The sequence below is a fragment of the Phymastichus coffea genome, unplaced genomic scaffold (assembly GCF_024137745.1).
Source record: "Phymastichus coffea isolate CEN01 unplaced genomic scaffold, Cenicafe_Pcof_1.1 PCOF00005, whole genome shotgun sequence".
Taxonomy (NCBI): domain Eukaryota; kingdom Metazoa; phylum Arthropoda; class Insecta; order Hymenoptera; family Eulophidae; genus Phymastichus; species Phymastichus coffea.
In genome coordinates this window covers 9,611,961-9,630,496 of record NW_026706816.1, presented here as the reverse complement: position 1 = coordinate 9,630,496, position 18,536 = coordinate 9,611,961, and the positions used below count along the sequence as shown (strand labels likewise).

Here is an 18,536-nt window from a genome sequence, read left to right as displayed (position 1 = left end):
GCGAACTTGGATTGTTTATTATTTGACAGTTGTATTTTGTGGCTGGGTGGTATTTAGCAAGCATCATCTCCGACACCGGAGCGTGTGAGGAAATCGATGAGGTACACATCAACGTCGTGTGCGGTCATCTTTTTAGAAGCAGCGTGAGATAAATAATCAGTATCGTCAGCAACAGCGGTCAGTCTCAGTTAGCACCGTGATCTCTCTCTCTCTCTCTTTATCTCTCTATAAATATACATACATACATACATACATACATATATACATTGCATATGTGTAAAATGGTTATTGATTGTATTAAAAATTATTTGATTTATATTGAATTTAAATAATTTTTAATAAATCTATATAGATGATTCCGATGATAGAGTCTCTTCCGGCGAGGTTCTAAATGAGAGCGTTCATACGTCCGATTCAATGTACATTGATACTGAACCTAATAGGATTAATCCTAATAATTGTAATTTGAATAATGAAGTAGAACAGAATATCCTCCATTCAAATAATTTATATGTATGACAGCAATAGTGAGACTGATAGTATAACTGACAGCGACAATGAAGAAGCAAATGAATCATTCGACAGCATTATGTTTCCTTAATCAAATATGAAAGTTAGAGGTGTCATTTTATTAATAGTAGCTATCTCCGCAAAATTAGGTATACACAATGAAGGACAATTAATACTTGGAAATATGATTAAAGTACTTGCTAGAATGGATTTCCGAAACAAAAATTTTTTAATGCATATGTGATGTCAAAGTGTCTCCACAAGAAAAATATGTCACTCGTGATTATTACTGTAGTCATTGTTCGAAGTTAATTTCAGTATTTGTTAATATTAAAAATAAATTAAATCGTAAAAATATTATGTGCAATACATGCGCAAATTTACAAACATTAACGTCACTTTCAGTAAAGTACTTTATATCGCTAAGCTTGCAACATCAATTAAAAATATTACTATCTAATCCTATTATAAAAAATGATATCTTCAGAAATTTGGAAGAAAGCTATAATCATGTTAATGATAATATTACTGATGTACAAGATGGGACTGTTCATAAAAATATAGCGAACAATTTAGTCAGAAATGAAGATGAAATTAATGCTACTATTAATTTTGGTATTAATGGTGCTCCACTTACGAAAATTGGTAAAAGTGGTTTCTAGTTTGTTCAAATATTTCTAAACTATTTTTATCCTAAATTGAAATGTAAAAGTGTATTATTATGCAGAATCTTATTTACAGATAAAGAACCGAACAGTGGTTTATTAAATTTATACTTGTCTACTGTGCGAGTATGTTTGTTTGTGTGTGTTTTGTTCAGCAAATGGAAGTTTGACAAACAGAAGGTATAGTTGTATTAAAAGATTCTGGTGATACAGGTATTAGAAGATTTTATACGAATAGCTGTATTATTGAGGTAATAGGTAGACGTATTGTACAAAACAAAATACAGTTTAATCATTATTACGGTTGTAGTTGGTGCTATAAAACCGGCACATACTGCCCCAAAGTTAGAGATATACGCTATGTTATGAAATGATATGAAATAAGATATGAAAACGCTATGAAAAGATATCTCTATCCAAATGTTAAATTTAGTAAAAGAGATTTATTAAAATTTGTTATATACTTCGAAATATGTAGGAAACATTTACAAACATTACATTCAAAATGGAAAATTTGAGAGACTTTACAACTAACGAATAAACAATAAACTTTTGTACATATTTGTTTAATCCTCCTCAAGGACGTAGATTTATGTGGGAAAGGCGTATTGAAAGAAAATTATATTTTAAGATGGCGCACAGTTCATAAAAAATGTGTTTACAATGGAACTACATATCATAGAACACATTATACTCGTGTAAAAAAATAGATGACACTGTTGTTTTTCTAAATGATGGTGATTTTGGAAGAATCTTAAATATTATAGATAATAATACTGTATATTTTTTGGAATTATGTATTTTCAAAGTGTTTTTAGACCTTCCTTTTTTTTTAGAATTTCACACGTTAAAAAATTTGAATATGAGAACGAAAATAATAAAATTATTGTTCCAGTATCTAATGTTTCAACTAAAGCATTGATTATAATGCACGATACCTATGTACATTACCAAACACTATTGAAATTCAATAAATATTATTTCTTAATTTCCTTACAGAAAATGAGTGATATATTTGTTTATATCTTATAACGGGGTTTTAGCTCGGTTTACCCCGTGAATATAAAAAAAAGTAAATGGGGAATGCTCAAACAAATGAAGCCTGAAGCTTCCTGGACTTATTCGTCCTCCCAGGTTCGGTGCTCGTCACGCCGGTGACAGGTCGACCGGATCAGCGCAGATTCGTAGTGTTGGCTAAGGAACGCGAAAGTCGGAAATTCAAAAGCGGTTATCGACACGAAAAGGTAGGACGTTCGAATAAAGCAGCGGGATAAGATTTAGTTAAAACGTTTACAAAAAAAAATATCTTTATTCAATAAAAAAGTTAACACAGGCGATCGAAAGGAAGGAGAGAGCACGCTGAGTGAACGGATAAAGAGAGAGAGAGAGAGAGAAAGAGAGAGAGAGTAAACCGTCAAGCCAGTACTTATAATACGGTTGCCTGAACTCTAGGTATACCGACGACTTCTACAGTTTGCGTTGACGCGTACGCGCGAACAATCGGACACCACGTGCACTATGCAGGTCAGTCTCCCTTTTGATGGTGCCTAGCACAACGATGCTCTGCACTACCGGCTGCAGCCCACGTGTTCAAATCGTCTGCAGAATCAGGCGACGTCGCAATACCTCCCTGAATAGGGACACTCGCACTCTAAGGGCGAAGAAAAATGGCAGCAGGTCACAGTCAAGATCCAAGGAAAGAAGGCAGTTGGGACAAAGGACTCTGTCTGCTCACTCACGTGTCTAGACAGTTACTCCTCGCGCCGCGGGCTCAACTACTCGATTTCATCTTAATGAGCCAATCAGTGCGTGCAGTCACTCGCTACGGCACGACTATGTTTCTCTCTCTCTCTCTCTCTCTCCGCGCCTTGCTGTCGCGCACGGAAGTATCCCTGCGTACTCGCATCTCTCTCTCACCTCACTTACCTTATGTCAGAACAGAAGTGTAATTACATATGTAAATATATGTAATAAATAAATATAAATATAGTAAATTCATAAATACATAGGATAGGTTCGGAGAAATATGTTACATTTATTTATCGTTACTAGGGAGAGAGAGACATAACGAGTCAGCAATTTCACTCGTTATAACCTTCTTATTATATTCTCAGAGATAAAAATCCATCAGTGGGCTAGATATATCTCATTGAAATATTTTCTGATTTGTAATTAGACTTTTATAAACGAAAATATTCATTTAGACCCATTCAGAATGATTGAGATCAATAGATTTTATAACTAGAAATGAATTCTTATAACTATTGTTATTTGATAAATTCAAGAACATTATGCAAGAATTAATCTTTATGTATTTAAAAAAAATTCAAATCGATCCTTATGCTGCAAAATTGAGTTAAGAATGATTAAAATAAATTATAGTACAATTAATTACACAGGTATACAAGATTTTATATCACAAGTAAGCTATAATATTCCTGAAGGATTTCGGTGCGCAGAATCCAAATCTGTCCTCAGAATTATTCCATCACGTTAGGATTTTGAGATATCTTTTTCGCATATTTTCGCATATATAATTCGCATATTCCTTTCTTGCACGAATTTTTCTGTTCAGTGAATTTACTCGAACATTCTTACTCGGGGTTTTTGGAATCGCTGATCACGTATCTGAAGTCAACGCACACGCACGCATTTTTTCAAAATTCTAACAGCACAAATCGAAAGTTCAAATAATTTTATGTCAGAAATGTCTATGCCTGATTTTTATTCTTGATAAAAGATTAATTGAAAAGAGTAAAAGATAATCGTCCACTTAGGACTTAATGGGTTAATGAATTTTTGAATTTTGAAAAATTCATAAATATGAAAATTTCAAAATACGACATCTTGGAGAAAAAAAAATATTTAGGCAAACTTAACGGCATTTCGAAGGGAAAGATTCGTATTTTAAGATGCTTTCAATGTTTTTCTATGATAAAATTTATTTATGATGCTACGTAACCTCAAATATGTCAAAAAAAACAGTTCTTTTTGCATTTTTAGGTTAGGATATCTCGAAAACCTGACGTGTTGGAACAATTCTGAGGACAGATTTGGATTCTGCGCACCAAAATCCTTCGGAAATACCATAGCTGGCTTATCATACAGAAAATTACCTATTATTTGTATACCTGTGTTATACATTCAAATCGATTCATTCAATTAAACTCCAATGATTATAACATACAGTAAAAATCCAGTAAACTCAATTGAATTAATTTATCAAATATGATTATTGAAGACGATTGAATGACAAAGCTTATTGATAATGATAAAATTTTATTTAAATCAGTTTTTTAAAATTAATTAAATTCAATTTGTTACAATTTACAGAGGAAATAAATTGAATATAATTGAATCTAATTCCAAAATGTATTATTCATTACAATTAACATTAAATACAATTAATTATGCTTAACTTTCAATCACCAAAATCTTGTATGTCAATTAAGCTCATAAGAGTAAATTAAAAACTATTGAAAGTGATTGATTGTCAATTAATCTCAATGATCAACGTCAATCTCAATCAACATCAACCCTATTAAAAAAAATTATGTCTTTTTTTGACGTCTTTTATTGACGACTTTTGTAAACGTCCTTTTTAAACGTTATTTCATGTCTTGAAGTGGAACGTTTTGTGACTTTTTTTTAAATGACGTCATTTTCCTTGGCCAATTGTTTGGCGATTGTTCAGTGACAAAAAAAGACGTTATTTCTATGGAATAAAGACGTCGTTTCCTTTACAATTTTTATTCAGAATATGATTAAAAGACGTCTGTAATTCAAAAATTACGTCATTTCTCCAATCTATATTTTCTCCCGCTTGAATCAACGACGTCATTTTTCAGAAAAAATACGTCATTTTTCAGAAAAAATACGTCATTTTTATGGGAAATCACGTCTTTTTAGTAAACGAGAACGTCGTTCTATCCACCAAAATTCTATACAGTAGAGTGTTTTCTTGAGAAAGACGTTATTTTATGCAACTGAAAGATTTACAAATTAAAATGACGTCTCCATCCTCGCATTCGTTAGCCCAATTCCTCAGTAGCGAATACGTGGGTACGTTGCAAATTGGATGGATATTATTACCGATAATATGGTTTTCGCAAGGGCTTGTCCACTCACCATGCTCTACAGAAAGTACAAGAAAGAGTCACGGAAGCTCATTACGAACTGCCCGGCCGAGGAGGGTATTACGCTATTATAGCGCTGTACGTGAAGAATGCAATTAACTCTGCTAGCTGGGAGCGTATTTACAAATCTGTTTCGAAAGACAAGAAGATGCCGCAATATTTTCTGAGGATATTAGACAGCTACCACAAGGATAGGACACTAGTGATAGTGACTGAGAGCGGAAGAATAGTTATCGATCTCTCGGCGGAAATACTCCAAGGATCCATCATGGGCCCTTTCTTATGGATCTGTATGTACGACGGACTGCTGAGACTGAAACAGCCGAACGGAGCACCGCTGATCGGGTTCATAACGACCTGGCATTGATAGTCGTAGCGGAGACGGCAGAACTGGTGGAGATAATCGCTAACGAAGCACTGGAGCTTATTGCGGAATGGCTTGCTAGCAGACTCCTGCAATTGACAGTGCACAAGAAATTACTTTCAATACGTCATATAAATTGTCCAGTTACGTAAAATTAAGTTGAATGAGAATTTCGTGACAATAGAGCTTTCCGCAAAAAAATACATTTAAACTGATTAAAAGCCCTGAAATCTTCATGTGTACCTGTGAATTTTTTTCTTGAAAGTTCAAAAATATCATATATTTCAAAGTCTGTATCTCCGCGAGTTTTTAATTTTGTTCCACACGCGACCTCTCATTTTTTTTGTTTATTTTAACAAAACAAAATATAAATTGTCAAAAAATTTTCCGTACCTAGATACATTCTAAAGATAAATGCTTAGAATTTCGAATATTACAACGCTGACCTTGAAATTCAAGGTTAAATGAACGTTTTCTAGAATTCGTTGGGCTTATGTTTCTATCTTTATCCAATCACTAAATATTCGATTTTGAACAACTTTTCCCGATTTATCCCACTATGCATCGCCGCCAGATGGATTTTCCAGCATCGCGTCTATTGCACTCTGATTGTTTTATGGCTGACTGCGCCATCCCACTTTCTTTCAAAATTGTCGACACATCTATTCTTTGATCGCCACACGTACGATTCGTTTCCACCGGACTTCTACGGTCAGCATCCTTAACAGAGAGTTTGAAGAGAAAGTTGAAGCTGAATTTTGTAATCGTACGTATTATCGACTGTTGTTTGTGTTCGTTTTCAGTTTATGCTTTTAAGAGCGGTTTCGTTCGTGAGAAACGAAAAAGAAATAATGCGCTTGATTCGGTGCTTCAACAGTAACTACTAACTTCTGAGTAATGGCTGCGCGTGTAATTCATTTCTTTCTCGTCTTTTTGCTCTCCGCAATCGCTTCCTCCTTTTCTCTTTATCAGTCGCTTCTGGTTTCATCAATCGTCTTATACACTATACCTCAAATAGAGAAAATCAGGCATAAGTGTTGTGGTTTACACTCTCAGTCTGAAGGTGGCAAACAGACCTCAACGGCAAAATATCGGTGTAGCCGTAATTCTCCGTATCAAATACATAAATAAATATTATAAAAAACGAGTATATAAAACTCACTCAACTACAGTAGTAAAGTAAGAAAAATTAAATAAACTTAGTTAAATCTGCCCTAATCTATTTTCGCAGAACCCATTGAAAATAATATCAAGTTCATTTTAGAATAAAAAATTTTACATTTGAACTATACTCACGTCATGATAAATACATTTTCCTGACACCAAATGAAAAATTCTTGATGATCTTCGAAAGCGGTGTTTAATATATCATCATGTAAGCACATCATCTTTAATGATTCTAACATATATGAACTAATATCTGAATCTTGCGCAGATGTTAAATCCTAGAAAGAATTATTTTAATTCTTCTCATTTGTAATCGTATAAAAATAGCTTATTTAAAAATATATATTTATTATCATAACGTTTCATATTTAGAACATTCTTTTACTTTTTCGATATAATTACAAACAATTTTAACCATTACTCTAAGAAGCGTGAAAGCTTTATTCAACTTTAAAATTTCTTTACATTAAGGACCTTCAACGCCTTTTCAAATCATCGTATCATTATTATAAATTGAGTGAAACAGAACAGAGCTTTTTCTTATTATATCTATTTACAGACTATATAGCAATCAGAAAAATAATATACAAGATTGACTGCTCAAAAATTTAGGAGTATTGGCTGATAAAGTATTGTAAAACCAGGGTATGACGAATACTGGCAATATAACCGGAAAAAGTTTTAAAGATTCTGAAAAGCTAACTTGCGCTTTAGAATTAAATGATAGAATTGTTAAAAACGTAGTTACTATTATTATGCTTTTTAGAAGTAAAGTAATTTCGAACTTACGATATTTAAAAGTATACTACTCACAAATGTATGATTTGTACTACCAGCGGTATTCATTGGCTTGTATGAACCCAACTTTACATAAGCTTTTAACCCAACCCACGAGTCTGATTTATCAAAAAAATTCCCCACACCACAAACTTACTTTGCGAAAGATTGTTCAGAATCTTAGCATAGATATTATAAAAGGCATTTAGTTTCACATATTTCATAAAGTAGTAAAAAACCATTTAAAAGATGGATTTCATGGTACTTTGGCCTAACTGACCGGAAAATGTTTTTGCTAAATATCAATAGATTAGAAAAACAAAAAAGATTTCTCATTGCTAATGATATGAGGCAGCACATAACGAGATGGTAATTATATATTATTCATATTATAAATATTTTGTTGATAACTTAATATTACTTCATCCCTCGATTTTCAGTGAAAATGTGGGATATATGATAGCGATCTAATCAATTTTGAAACAAACTAGTTTAAATTTGGACTAATTTAGCTTATAGAATGGAGTGGAAAATTTTCTTAACTATGCAATTGAATTTCTCAGATTGTGAACTATAAAAATATGTGTACAAAATTTTTTTCAGAATTAACTAACCAGGTTTCAGGCTAAACAACGAAAAAATTAAAAAATTAAGTTTTTGAAGGTTATTTTGAAGATTACGATAATTTTTTGAATGGAACATAAATAGCTTATCTGAATTTTATATCACCTTTTCTTTAAAATGCCATCAGATTTAGGTGCGACCACACCGGATGTGAGTCATGCATCCTGCGTCTATATTTTTTCATAGTTGCTAGTAAGTACAGACAAAATAAAAGAAAGTGGCTAGTCTCGCCACTTGACGAGATTTAATTTCGTTTTACCGCGTTATTTACAGACTTCTATTAAGTTTCTGGTGAAAAAAAAACTATCGATTTTCTCAATATTCAAATTCAACCCGAACCCCCCCCCCCCCCCCCCCCCCTGCAACACGTACGTATACATATCTTACTGCTGTATTACACAATTAACAATGAATATCTCTTCGCCAAAGCATTTCTCATATTCACACTAGAAGGTGTTTTACGTATGGATCATACAAACATTTCGGATATCCCATATTTAGCCTGTGCCAGTACTCGAGAATTTATGATCAATAGTCACAGACTTTACTGGCATTATTGAAATATCGAAAGGATCAATGAAAATCATTTCAAAAGATCATTTGGGCTTAAGAAAACTGAAAGCACGATTGATTCCAAAATCACTCAATTTTCTTGAAAAATATCACCGCGTTCATGTCTGTGAAACAATGCTTTTTATCTACCAGAGTAGGTAAACTAGAAGGCCATAGCTCAGACGGGTATCGGCTCACTAAGTTGAGATGTACTCCCTGAGCTGATGCCCGTGCATTTCAGCTCAGTACTGTCAAGTTACCTCACCTCCCCACTACTAAGCTAAGATGCCCGTGCATTTCACTGTCGACTCACCTCCGCCCCTACTGAGTTGATACCCGTGCGTTCTATGCACTTCCCCCTCCCCAAGTGAGCATAAGCACATAAGTGCTCTTGATGCCCGTGTGTTCTGTGTTACACAGTTTGATTTTATTGTGGGTGTGTGTGTTAAATTTTTAGACTTATCGGAAAAAAAACGGACGAACGGACGGATCGGGGGATCGAACGCGCATTCTCTGGCTCCGCAGGACGATGCTCTACCGCTAGAGCTACTGCCACTACTGGTACTACAAGCAATTCGTAGAGTGTATATTAGCTACGCGAATGATATGTGGGGCGGGGGCTTAAGCGCTAATACATACAAATAATAATGCTATTATATACAAGGTCTCAAATAAGTAACGGAACAAGGCTGTAGCTTTTTAGGTACAGATTATTAGACCAAGGTAAAGGTCATTCCTTTAGTAACTTTCAACGCGGAATCCGATGGTGACCTTGGATTTGACCTTGAGATTGACCTTCAAGGTTATTTCAAGGTCAACTTTGTTTTTTTAAATGGGAACCCCTATTTTTGACAACGGCAATCGAAAGAGCGGAAAATTTTACGTCCAAAACGGTATTTTAAAATTTTTTTTCTTGGCCTTGAGAAGATCGATTTAAGGTCAAATGCTTGAAAAACTGCCTAAAAGCGTTTTTTTAATTTTTAAGATATCGAAAAATGACCTCTACAAAATTTGTTCAGAACAGAGTGGGCCACCCAATAACCCAAAAACCTTTGACCTTTAACCTCATTTTGAAGGTCATTTCAAGGTCGAAGTGTTTTTTGTAATGGAAACCCCTATTTTTGACCCCGGATTCGCATATAGCGCGAAATGAGAAAGAAACATTCAAAACGCAGTGAGTGGAAAAAACTTATCCGGCAAAAAAACTGTACCTATGTCTCTGCTTACTCCTCATTTAAAACAACTTGACTTTCGGTTTGGATAACCCGTTACTTTATTATTCAAACAATCAAAGGTCAAGGATAAGGTCACTGTAACATGCTCTCAGTAGAATTTAATAAATTTAGCCCGAAACATTTTGTAAATGTTTCGCGAATAATATTGGATCTAAATTTCACATGACCTTAGCGATGAACGTCGTGGATCAATCGAAACTCAACATAATACCTTATCCAAACGTCGGATTTCGCGCTATGTGCTAATCCGGGGTCAAAAAGAGGGGTTTCCATTACAAAAAACACTTCGACCTTGAAATGACCTTCAAAATGAGGTTAAAGGTCAAAGGTTTTTGGTGCATTGGGTGGCCCACTCTGTTCTGAACAAATTTTGTAGAGGTCATTTTTCGATATCTTAAAAATTAAAATAACGCTTTTAGGCAGTTTTTCAAGCATTTGACCTTAAATCGACCTTCTCAAGGCCATGAAAAAAAATTTAAAAATACCGTTTTGGACGTAAAATTTTCCGCTCTTTCGATTGCCGTTGTCAAAAATAGGGGTTCCCATTTAAAAAAACAAAGTTGACCTTGAAATAACCTTGAAGGTCAATCTCAAGGTCAAATCCAAGGTCACCATTGGATTCCCCCCTCGCCCGCCCGCCTAATGTAAAATGCGTTTTAAATATTAAAATAAATTTTTGTAATTAATTGCATTTAATTAATTTGACGCAATTGATTTACGTGTAATGCATAGATTTAGTGAAAAAAATGACCAGACACCACGGGGAATCGATCTCGCGTCCTACGGATCGATAGACCATAGCCTCTAGCAACTAAGCCACGGTTGCTTATAGCTCTTGGTATCTCTTATTGGGTATATTAGATACACACAACCAAAAAGCGATTGGACTACGGCGTCCCCCCGGCGCGACTTCATACGTGTGTGTGCACGTGTTTTAAGATCACGCGTTATCGCGCGCGCGCGTGTGTGTGTGTGTATGTGTGGTGTGTGCAACACATTGATACTTACTGCAAACCCGAATATCTGTGCTTGTCCAAGAGATACACCATCGCCATGCTTACCTGTCTTGGTGAGTGCATTTTTATATATTATTAATTAATTTTGTATTAATTTATTATTATTAATTTATTATTATTAATTTATTATTAATTCATGAAATGATGGAGTAGAGGAGGGGGTAATCGTAAATATATACATCGTTTTTCCTTAAATAACATTTTTTTCTTAATTAAATGTTATTTATAACAACTGAATTACATAATTTATATATATTTATAACGAATCTTCGTCGTCGTCGTTGTCGTCCAACAGCATCGCCGTTGTTTCATCCAGCTCGCATACAATTTTCCTTCTTTTGGGAGGAGCGAACAGAGGCGATGGGCTGTTTCTTTTCGGAGGGCTGTCACAAACAGCCACTTCACTATACCTGCTGGAAAAAATAATGAAATTAATTTCAATTAATAAATAAAATAAAATAATTATTATATAAATATCATTGATTAATTCTTCCTGCTTTATGCGATACTTCAATCTACTACCAGCACATGTAGGTGATTCTATCCACGACACAGCTTTCTTCTGCGTCGTGGTGATTGGCCTTGGGCTGACAAGGTCGATGTATGGTCTTGGTGGAGTGACTAGGTTGATATGCACGATCCGCCTAGGTTTTGGTTGGTGCACTTCGCACACAATCTCGCAATCAGATCTGTAAAAAGTATAATATAAAGTATTATACACATACACACACACACACACACACTTACACATCTAGTGGAAGTTCTATACATTCCGGTGATGGACGTGGTGATTGACGCGGACGGCTGTAAATAAAAAATAAATAATTAAGTGTTTTACATACACACATACGCACACACACACACGCGCGCACGCGCACACACTTACACGTCAGGAGATAGTTCCACACATTCCGGTGATGGACGTGGTGGTTGACGTGGACGGCTGTAAATAAAAAATAAATAATTAATAATTAATAATTATATATAATTTTATATAATATTTGCTCGAAAGAAGAGTGGGCTTCGACTCGTGGAAGAGAGTAGATGTGTCTTGACTGTGAGTGCGACTTTTGGTGAGAAAGTTTGAAAGGAAAAGTGTTTGAGGAGAGAGATAGAGGTGAAAAGAGCGTGGAGGAGGAAGAGAAGTGGAGTAGAGAGAGAGAGAGAGAGGCCTGGAGAAGAGCAGGAAAGAGCAGAGAGAGAGGAATAAAGAAAAAAAGGAAAAGTTGAGGTTAAGAGAGAAAATGAAGAAGCGGGAAAGGCAAGCAGAGAGGAGGGGTGATAAGAAATAATGGCGGAGATAAAAAAAGTAAGACAGAGAATAAAGGTGAGATCACGAGTAGAAATAGAGAGACGAATTAAGGCGTACGGGATAGTGATGGAAAGATTTGTGACAACAGAAAAATTAAGAGATAAAGGTGGAAGGATGGATAAGAAAGGTACAGAGGAGGAAAAGAAGAAAAGAGTAAAGGTAGTGAGGAGGAGAGAGAGCGGAGAGGGGCTGAGGGAAAATATTAGAGAAGAAATGAGAGAGGCAAAAAGATGCAAGAGTGAAAGCGAGAGGAGCGAGATAGAAGGGGAGGGGGGAGATGGATTGGACAACATGATAAGAGAAGTGGGAAAAAGTAGTGGTGTAGAGGATATAATGGAAAAGATACGGGCAGATATAAGGGATTTAAAAGAGGTATGGGAGGAAGAAAAGAGAGAATGGACAGAAATGTTTAAAGAAATGATGGAAAAATTGAAATAATGGAGACAGAGGGGAAAAGAAGAGAAGAAAGATAGAAGAAAGAAATAGAAAAAGTTAGGAGAGAACAAGAGAGAGAGAGAAGAAAGAAGGTGAGAGACGAAAGAAGAATGGGAAAAAGCAGAAATTAGAGAAAAGAAACTGCAGAAAAAATGGGGAGAGAGTATGAACTAGTTGGAAGAAGTGTGCGTGAAATTAAAAGAAAGGATAGAAGGAGGAAACGAGAAGCAAAGAGGAACAGAAATAGGTAATAAAGAAGAAATAGAATATATGAGAGAAAAAATGGATAGAGAAAGTAGGTTAAACAATAGAATAGTGATAGACTTAGAGGGTGGGTTAAGAGAGAAACTAGAAATTAAAGGGGAGATAGTGAATCTGAGAAGAATAGGAGGGACAGCGGGAAGGGATGATCGGAGAGAAAGAGGAAAAAAGATCTGTCAAATTAGATGCGCTTCATGGGAAGCAAAGAGAGAATACAGAGAGGAAATAAGAAAAGCGAAAGAAGCTGAGCGGAAAGGAGTAGCAAAAGAAATAAGAAAAGATAAGACGAGAAGAAAATTCCGGGATAAAGTGAATAGCAATAGGAAGAAAAGAATTGGAATAGATGAAAATATAGGAAAAGAAGAGTGGTTAAAGCACTTCAAGGGACAACTGGGAGAGAAAGAAAAGGAGGAAAGCAAAGGGGAAGAAACCGTAGACAGCGAAGGAGAGGAAGGTGAAGAGATCAAAGTAAGAGAAGTAAAAGAGGTAATAAGAAAAATGAAAAAGAAAAAGACGACAAGAGAAGATGGTATAGCGAATGAAGCGTGGATGGAAGGCACGAAAGGTTTGTTAAAAGATATGACAAAATGCCTAAACGGAATATGGAACGGAGAAGGATATCCGTAAGAATGGAGGAAGGGAATAATAGTACCTATACATAAGAAAGGGAGGAAAATTATAGAGGAATAACGCTGATGGACACGGGATATAAAATATATACGGAAATACTGAGGAAAAAGCTGGAAAGAGAAATAGAAGCTAAAGAAACGGTAAGTGATACGCAGATAGGATTCAGGAAGAAAAGATGAACAATGGACGCAATATATGTATTAAAACTAATAATACGAAAGGAAATAAGGGAAAAAGGAGGAAAACCGTTTGTTTTGTTTGCCGACATAAAGGCCGCTTTTGACAAGATAAAGAGGTAGAAAATATGGGAAACAATGAAAGAGAAAGGGATAAATAGAAAAATTAGAAAAAGAATAGAAGAAATATATAAGAAAACAGGGAGTAAGGTAAAAGTTGGAGGAAGAATAATTGGGGAGTTCGGAACTTACAAAGGCGTAAGACAAGGGTGCCGTTTCAGCACCACGCTATTTAATCTTGCCTTCGCCGACCTGGAAGTCAAGATCAAACAGGTTCAAGAAGGAGGGGTAATAATAGAACGGAAGAAAATATGGACATTAGGATATGCAGATGATATAGTGCAGAAAGAGTGAAAGTGGAATGAAACCCATGCTAAAAAAATTAAAAAGGTACCTGGAAGAAAGGGAATTAGAGCTAAATGTAGGAAAATCAAAGATGATGAAATGCAGGAGAGGAGGAGGAAGGGGAAAGGAATAAGAATTCGAATGGGAAGGTGAGAAAATAGAGATAATTAAAGAGTACAAATACTTGGGATACGTGATATGCAGAAATAACGGAAATAAAAAGTAGATAAAGAAAGTGGAAGGGAAAATAAATATGGGACTTGGAAGACTATGGCGGCTAGGAGAAAAACTATTTAAAGGAAATTGGGAGCTAAGGATGAACCTGTTCGATGCACTGGCGAAAAGCGTGATTATGTATGAAGCAGAAATCTGCGGATGGAAGAGATATGAAGAAATAGAGAGATTACAACTAAAATACATACCACGCCAAGATACTTAATACGATGGGAAACCGGAAGACAAGAAATGAAAGAAACAGCATTAGAAAGAGTAATGAGATATGAAAACAAAATAAGAAAAGAAAGAGATGGCTCAATAAAAAAAGAAGCATGAAGAGAATCAAAGGAAAGGGAAAGAAATGAAAAGGATAAAAAGGGTAAGAAGGAAGAGAAAGAGGAAAGGCTAGAAAAAAGTAAAATATATAGAGAGAGGGAGGAGAGAGACGAAATGAGAGAAGAGTTTTGGGAAGAAATAAGACAAGAGCTAAAGAAAAAAGAAGGAAAAGAATTAGAAGAAAAGCTAGAAAAGTCAAGATATATAAATGAGTGGAAAGAACTGAAAGAAGAAATGAAAATGTACAGATTAAAGGAAATTCAAGGAGAGGAAAGAATAAAAGTTCTACAAATAAGGGAAAGGTTTAGGTTAGGTAATGAAACGAGAGAAAGCAGGTATTGGGAAAAAGAAGGAAATAAGAGATGCAGAATGTGTATGAAAGAGGAAGAAAATCGGAAGCACATAGTAGAAAAATGTGAAAAAAGCAAAAAGGATGGGGAAAAATGAGAAAAAATAATAATAGGAAGCAAAGAAAAGATAGCGTGGATGATGGACCTAAAATGGAAAAGAAAAAGAAACGAAGAGGAGAAAGAAAAAGAAAAATAAGAAGACAAAATGTCAAGACCCTAAGGACAGAAGGAAACAGAAGACAGAGACGCAAGACTCGCAGACATATCTACATACGCAAACATACACATAAACACACATACACATGCAAACATACACATACACATACACACACACACACACACACAAAACACAAGTACTAGCAACTACACAAGCGAGAGGAAGCAGGTATTGGATGCAGGAGCAAAAATGGAAAAGAAGAAGAATCGAAGAAGAGAAAGAAAAAAGAAATCAAGAAGACAAATTATAAGATACTAAAGAAAATAAGTGAGGAAAGGAAAGTCAGAGAGAGTAATACGAAATGAGAAAAAGGTGTCAAAGCCCTAACAAGGAGAAAGACAGATGAAATGATTAGCAAGAAAGAGAGTAAAAGCAAAGTAAAGGCAAAGGTGAAAAGATAAAAGAAAGTAACAAAGGAAGAAGTCGGAAAAAAATAAGCAAGAAAGAGAAAAACAAGAGCGGAAAAGGTAGATCTCGGACAGAGAGAGGAAGAGAAGATTAATCAAAAGAAAAATGGGAAGAAAAGCTGAATAGACAGAAGCAGAAGATAGAGACGCAAGAGTTGAATGTACACGCACATATGTACACATATACACAAAACCCACACACATACACATACACACACACATACTCGTACATGCACAAAACACATATAGTCCGAGAAAGTAAGGAAATAAAATTCAAAAGTTTCCCATAATTGATTTTTCATTTTTAAATGAAAATATATTGACCCAGCATCACTCTCCTAGATTGTCTAATAATTTCCGCTGGAGCTTGCGACGCAGCTTGCAAGCACAGCTCAGACCACCTAAAATTCAAGAGATTTATGCTCGTGTCATTTCTGGATATGTTCTTACAAAAAAATCATAGAGATGAAAATTGAAGCAAATCTTATGCTCTTGAAGGTGACGTAAATAGTTTTTTCAAAAAAAAATTTTCTGATCTTAAATTTTCCAAAAATTGAAAAAATTTTCGAAAATTATATTTTTGGCTGGTAATTATAAATAAAATATTAATATCGAGGTCAAAACATAGATAAACATAGAGGGCAAACTTGTAAAAATTTACATTTTTTCAGATTTGGAAAATTTAAAATGGCGGCTGCGCAAATTGGAAACAAATTTTTTTTTTTCAATCGCGTCAAAATTTATGAACATTAACGATATTGAGAAACGGTTTGTTGCCATCGACAGAGTGAAAGTTATATTTTTATAAATAACATAAACAAAATTTAAAAAATTTTTTTTACATAATTGTTTTAAAACATTTACCGAAAATAAAAATTTTTCCATCTAGTTTTTTCTCATTTTGACGTTGAAAAATTTGTTTAAAATATCTTTTCACAATATAAATTTGTTTGTCTTCGAAAGACGAGTATTTTGAAAAAAAATTTTTTTAGATGCGACTTTTACAAGCTGAGATAAACAAATTCAATATCTGTTAGATTCTGTGATAATATCGATTGAAATTTTCAAATTTTGATCACTTCGTTAGATTTTCGAATCCCAACTCAACTTAAACACGAATTTTCATTTTTCTGCCGTCAATTGGTCCATTCAAAAGAGAATAGTAATCCTAGCTCGCTCGGCCAAACGGTGCGGCGGCAGCTACTTGGCGTTGTGATGGGGTGTCAGCGCTCGTTCGCAGTTGAACGAACCTCAAGCTTTTATTCTGGTTTTCTTTGTAAAAATTTTGCATTTGTGGTTTGTTAATAGTATGGTTATTATCAACCATTATATATTTCTAGAAATAAGGTACAATGATATTCATAATTTATATCTATAAATCCATTTATTATATATATTATACATAATTGGAAACGTAGATACTAAGAATAATATTTATTTACAAATTTACATCTATTTTCTACAAATTCTCGCCCTTTTTGGTCTTTGAGGAAGTGACTCTGTACAATTTTCCTCGTCATTATCATTAGCAAACAAATCCTCATCGATATTATTACTACTATCAATTGCAAGTTCACAATCGAGTAATTGACTCATATCAAAATTCGGCTCACCACTCAGAGCTTCATTATCATCCTTGTCATTGTCAAGTACGGTACTTACAATTTCGATGTTACAACAGTTTTTGCCTTTGCAATTTTTACATAATATCGTGCAATGTATGCCAACTTTTTTACAACCACACCTGGAAGTAAAGCTCCCTGTGGTACAAGAACACGAAATAATTTTCAATGATTCGTCGGATACAAGTACGTCGTCAGTCATTTCTGGTGTGAGGCCATAATTATCAATGAATTTCCAATCCCTGTCGGTAGGCTTCATTTTATCCAAAATGGTTATATCCTTATCCCACAACCGGAGTTGATAAAACACTCTAAAAGAATGAAATTTTATTGCAGCTTCCGTTGGTAGCAAAGTTGCTAAATTAAAAGTTTTTCTAGCTGAAGATTTTAAAAAACAGATAAATCGTAGCATATTTAACGATTCATTGTAATTTGGTTTCGATACATATGCATATTTTATAAAATCTGTGCCAGCTTTTTCGACTTCAGCTTTCGTTGCTTTACTGTTGTAAAATATTTTTAGTTGATCGAGCAGTTGCATGTTGTTCCTAAGAAGATCTACGAATTTGAGTTTACCTTGGTTATAAAAAGCAGACGTGGTATCACAGCCGCTAAAGGCATGTAATAGTGACACGTAATTTTGAAGCATTGGGTATTTGAAGCTGTCGCATCGATAAAATTTTTTCGCGTCTTTACCTTTGCCTAGTTGTAGAAAGTAAATATTAGTTTTTTCATGAGCCAGCTGACTTAATATAACTATAACGTCTACATCCTCAGCAACGATACAAGCAAATGGATAGTTATTGGAATAGTTTATAGCCGACCGAACAAGCTCTGCATCGACATCTTCTTCTGCTTGGTTTACCAAAAATCTAGCATTGGTAAGTTTTCTTTTCAATAACTAAATAAAATTGTTCTTATTCGTATCATTGCTTAAAAAGTTGCGTTGGTTAATTGTTGGACTATTATCAGTAACAGCATACGCAGGTGATGTACACTTTTTTTTCGCCGGATTCGTTCTACATTTTTTGTTCCTCGGTCATTTACACTTTTTCGTAGCCTTTGTCGAATTTATACCTGCGCTCGTTTTCTTGCGACGCCACGCTATTTAGTTGTAACTGCT

The 18,536-nt window shown here is 34.7% G+C and overlaps 1 protein-coding gene across 1 annotated transcript in view; it reads right to left on the bottom strand.

Annotated features, from left to right (window-relative positions):
• LOC131667616 (protein unc-79 homolog) overlaps positions 1 to 18,536 on the bottom strand; it is a gene marked incomplete at its 3' end in the record, with an annotated part of 3,688,809 nt that overhangs the window by 1,989,655 nt on the left and 1,680,618 nt on the right. The window contains exon 18 of the mRNA XM_058941149.1: positions 6,972 to 7,120. Within this exon, the coding sequence (XP_058797132.1) occupies positions 6,972 to 7,120 (149 nt within the window). The remainder of the gene's footprint in view (positions 1 to 6,971; positions 7,121 to 18,536) is intronic.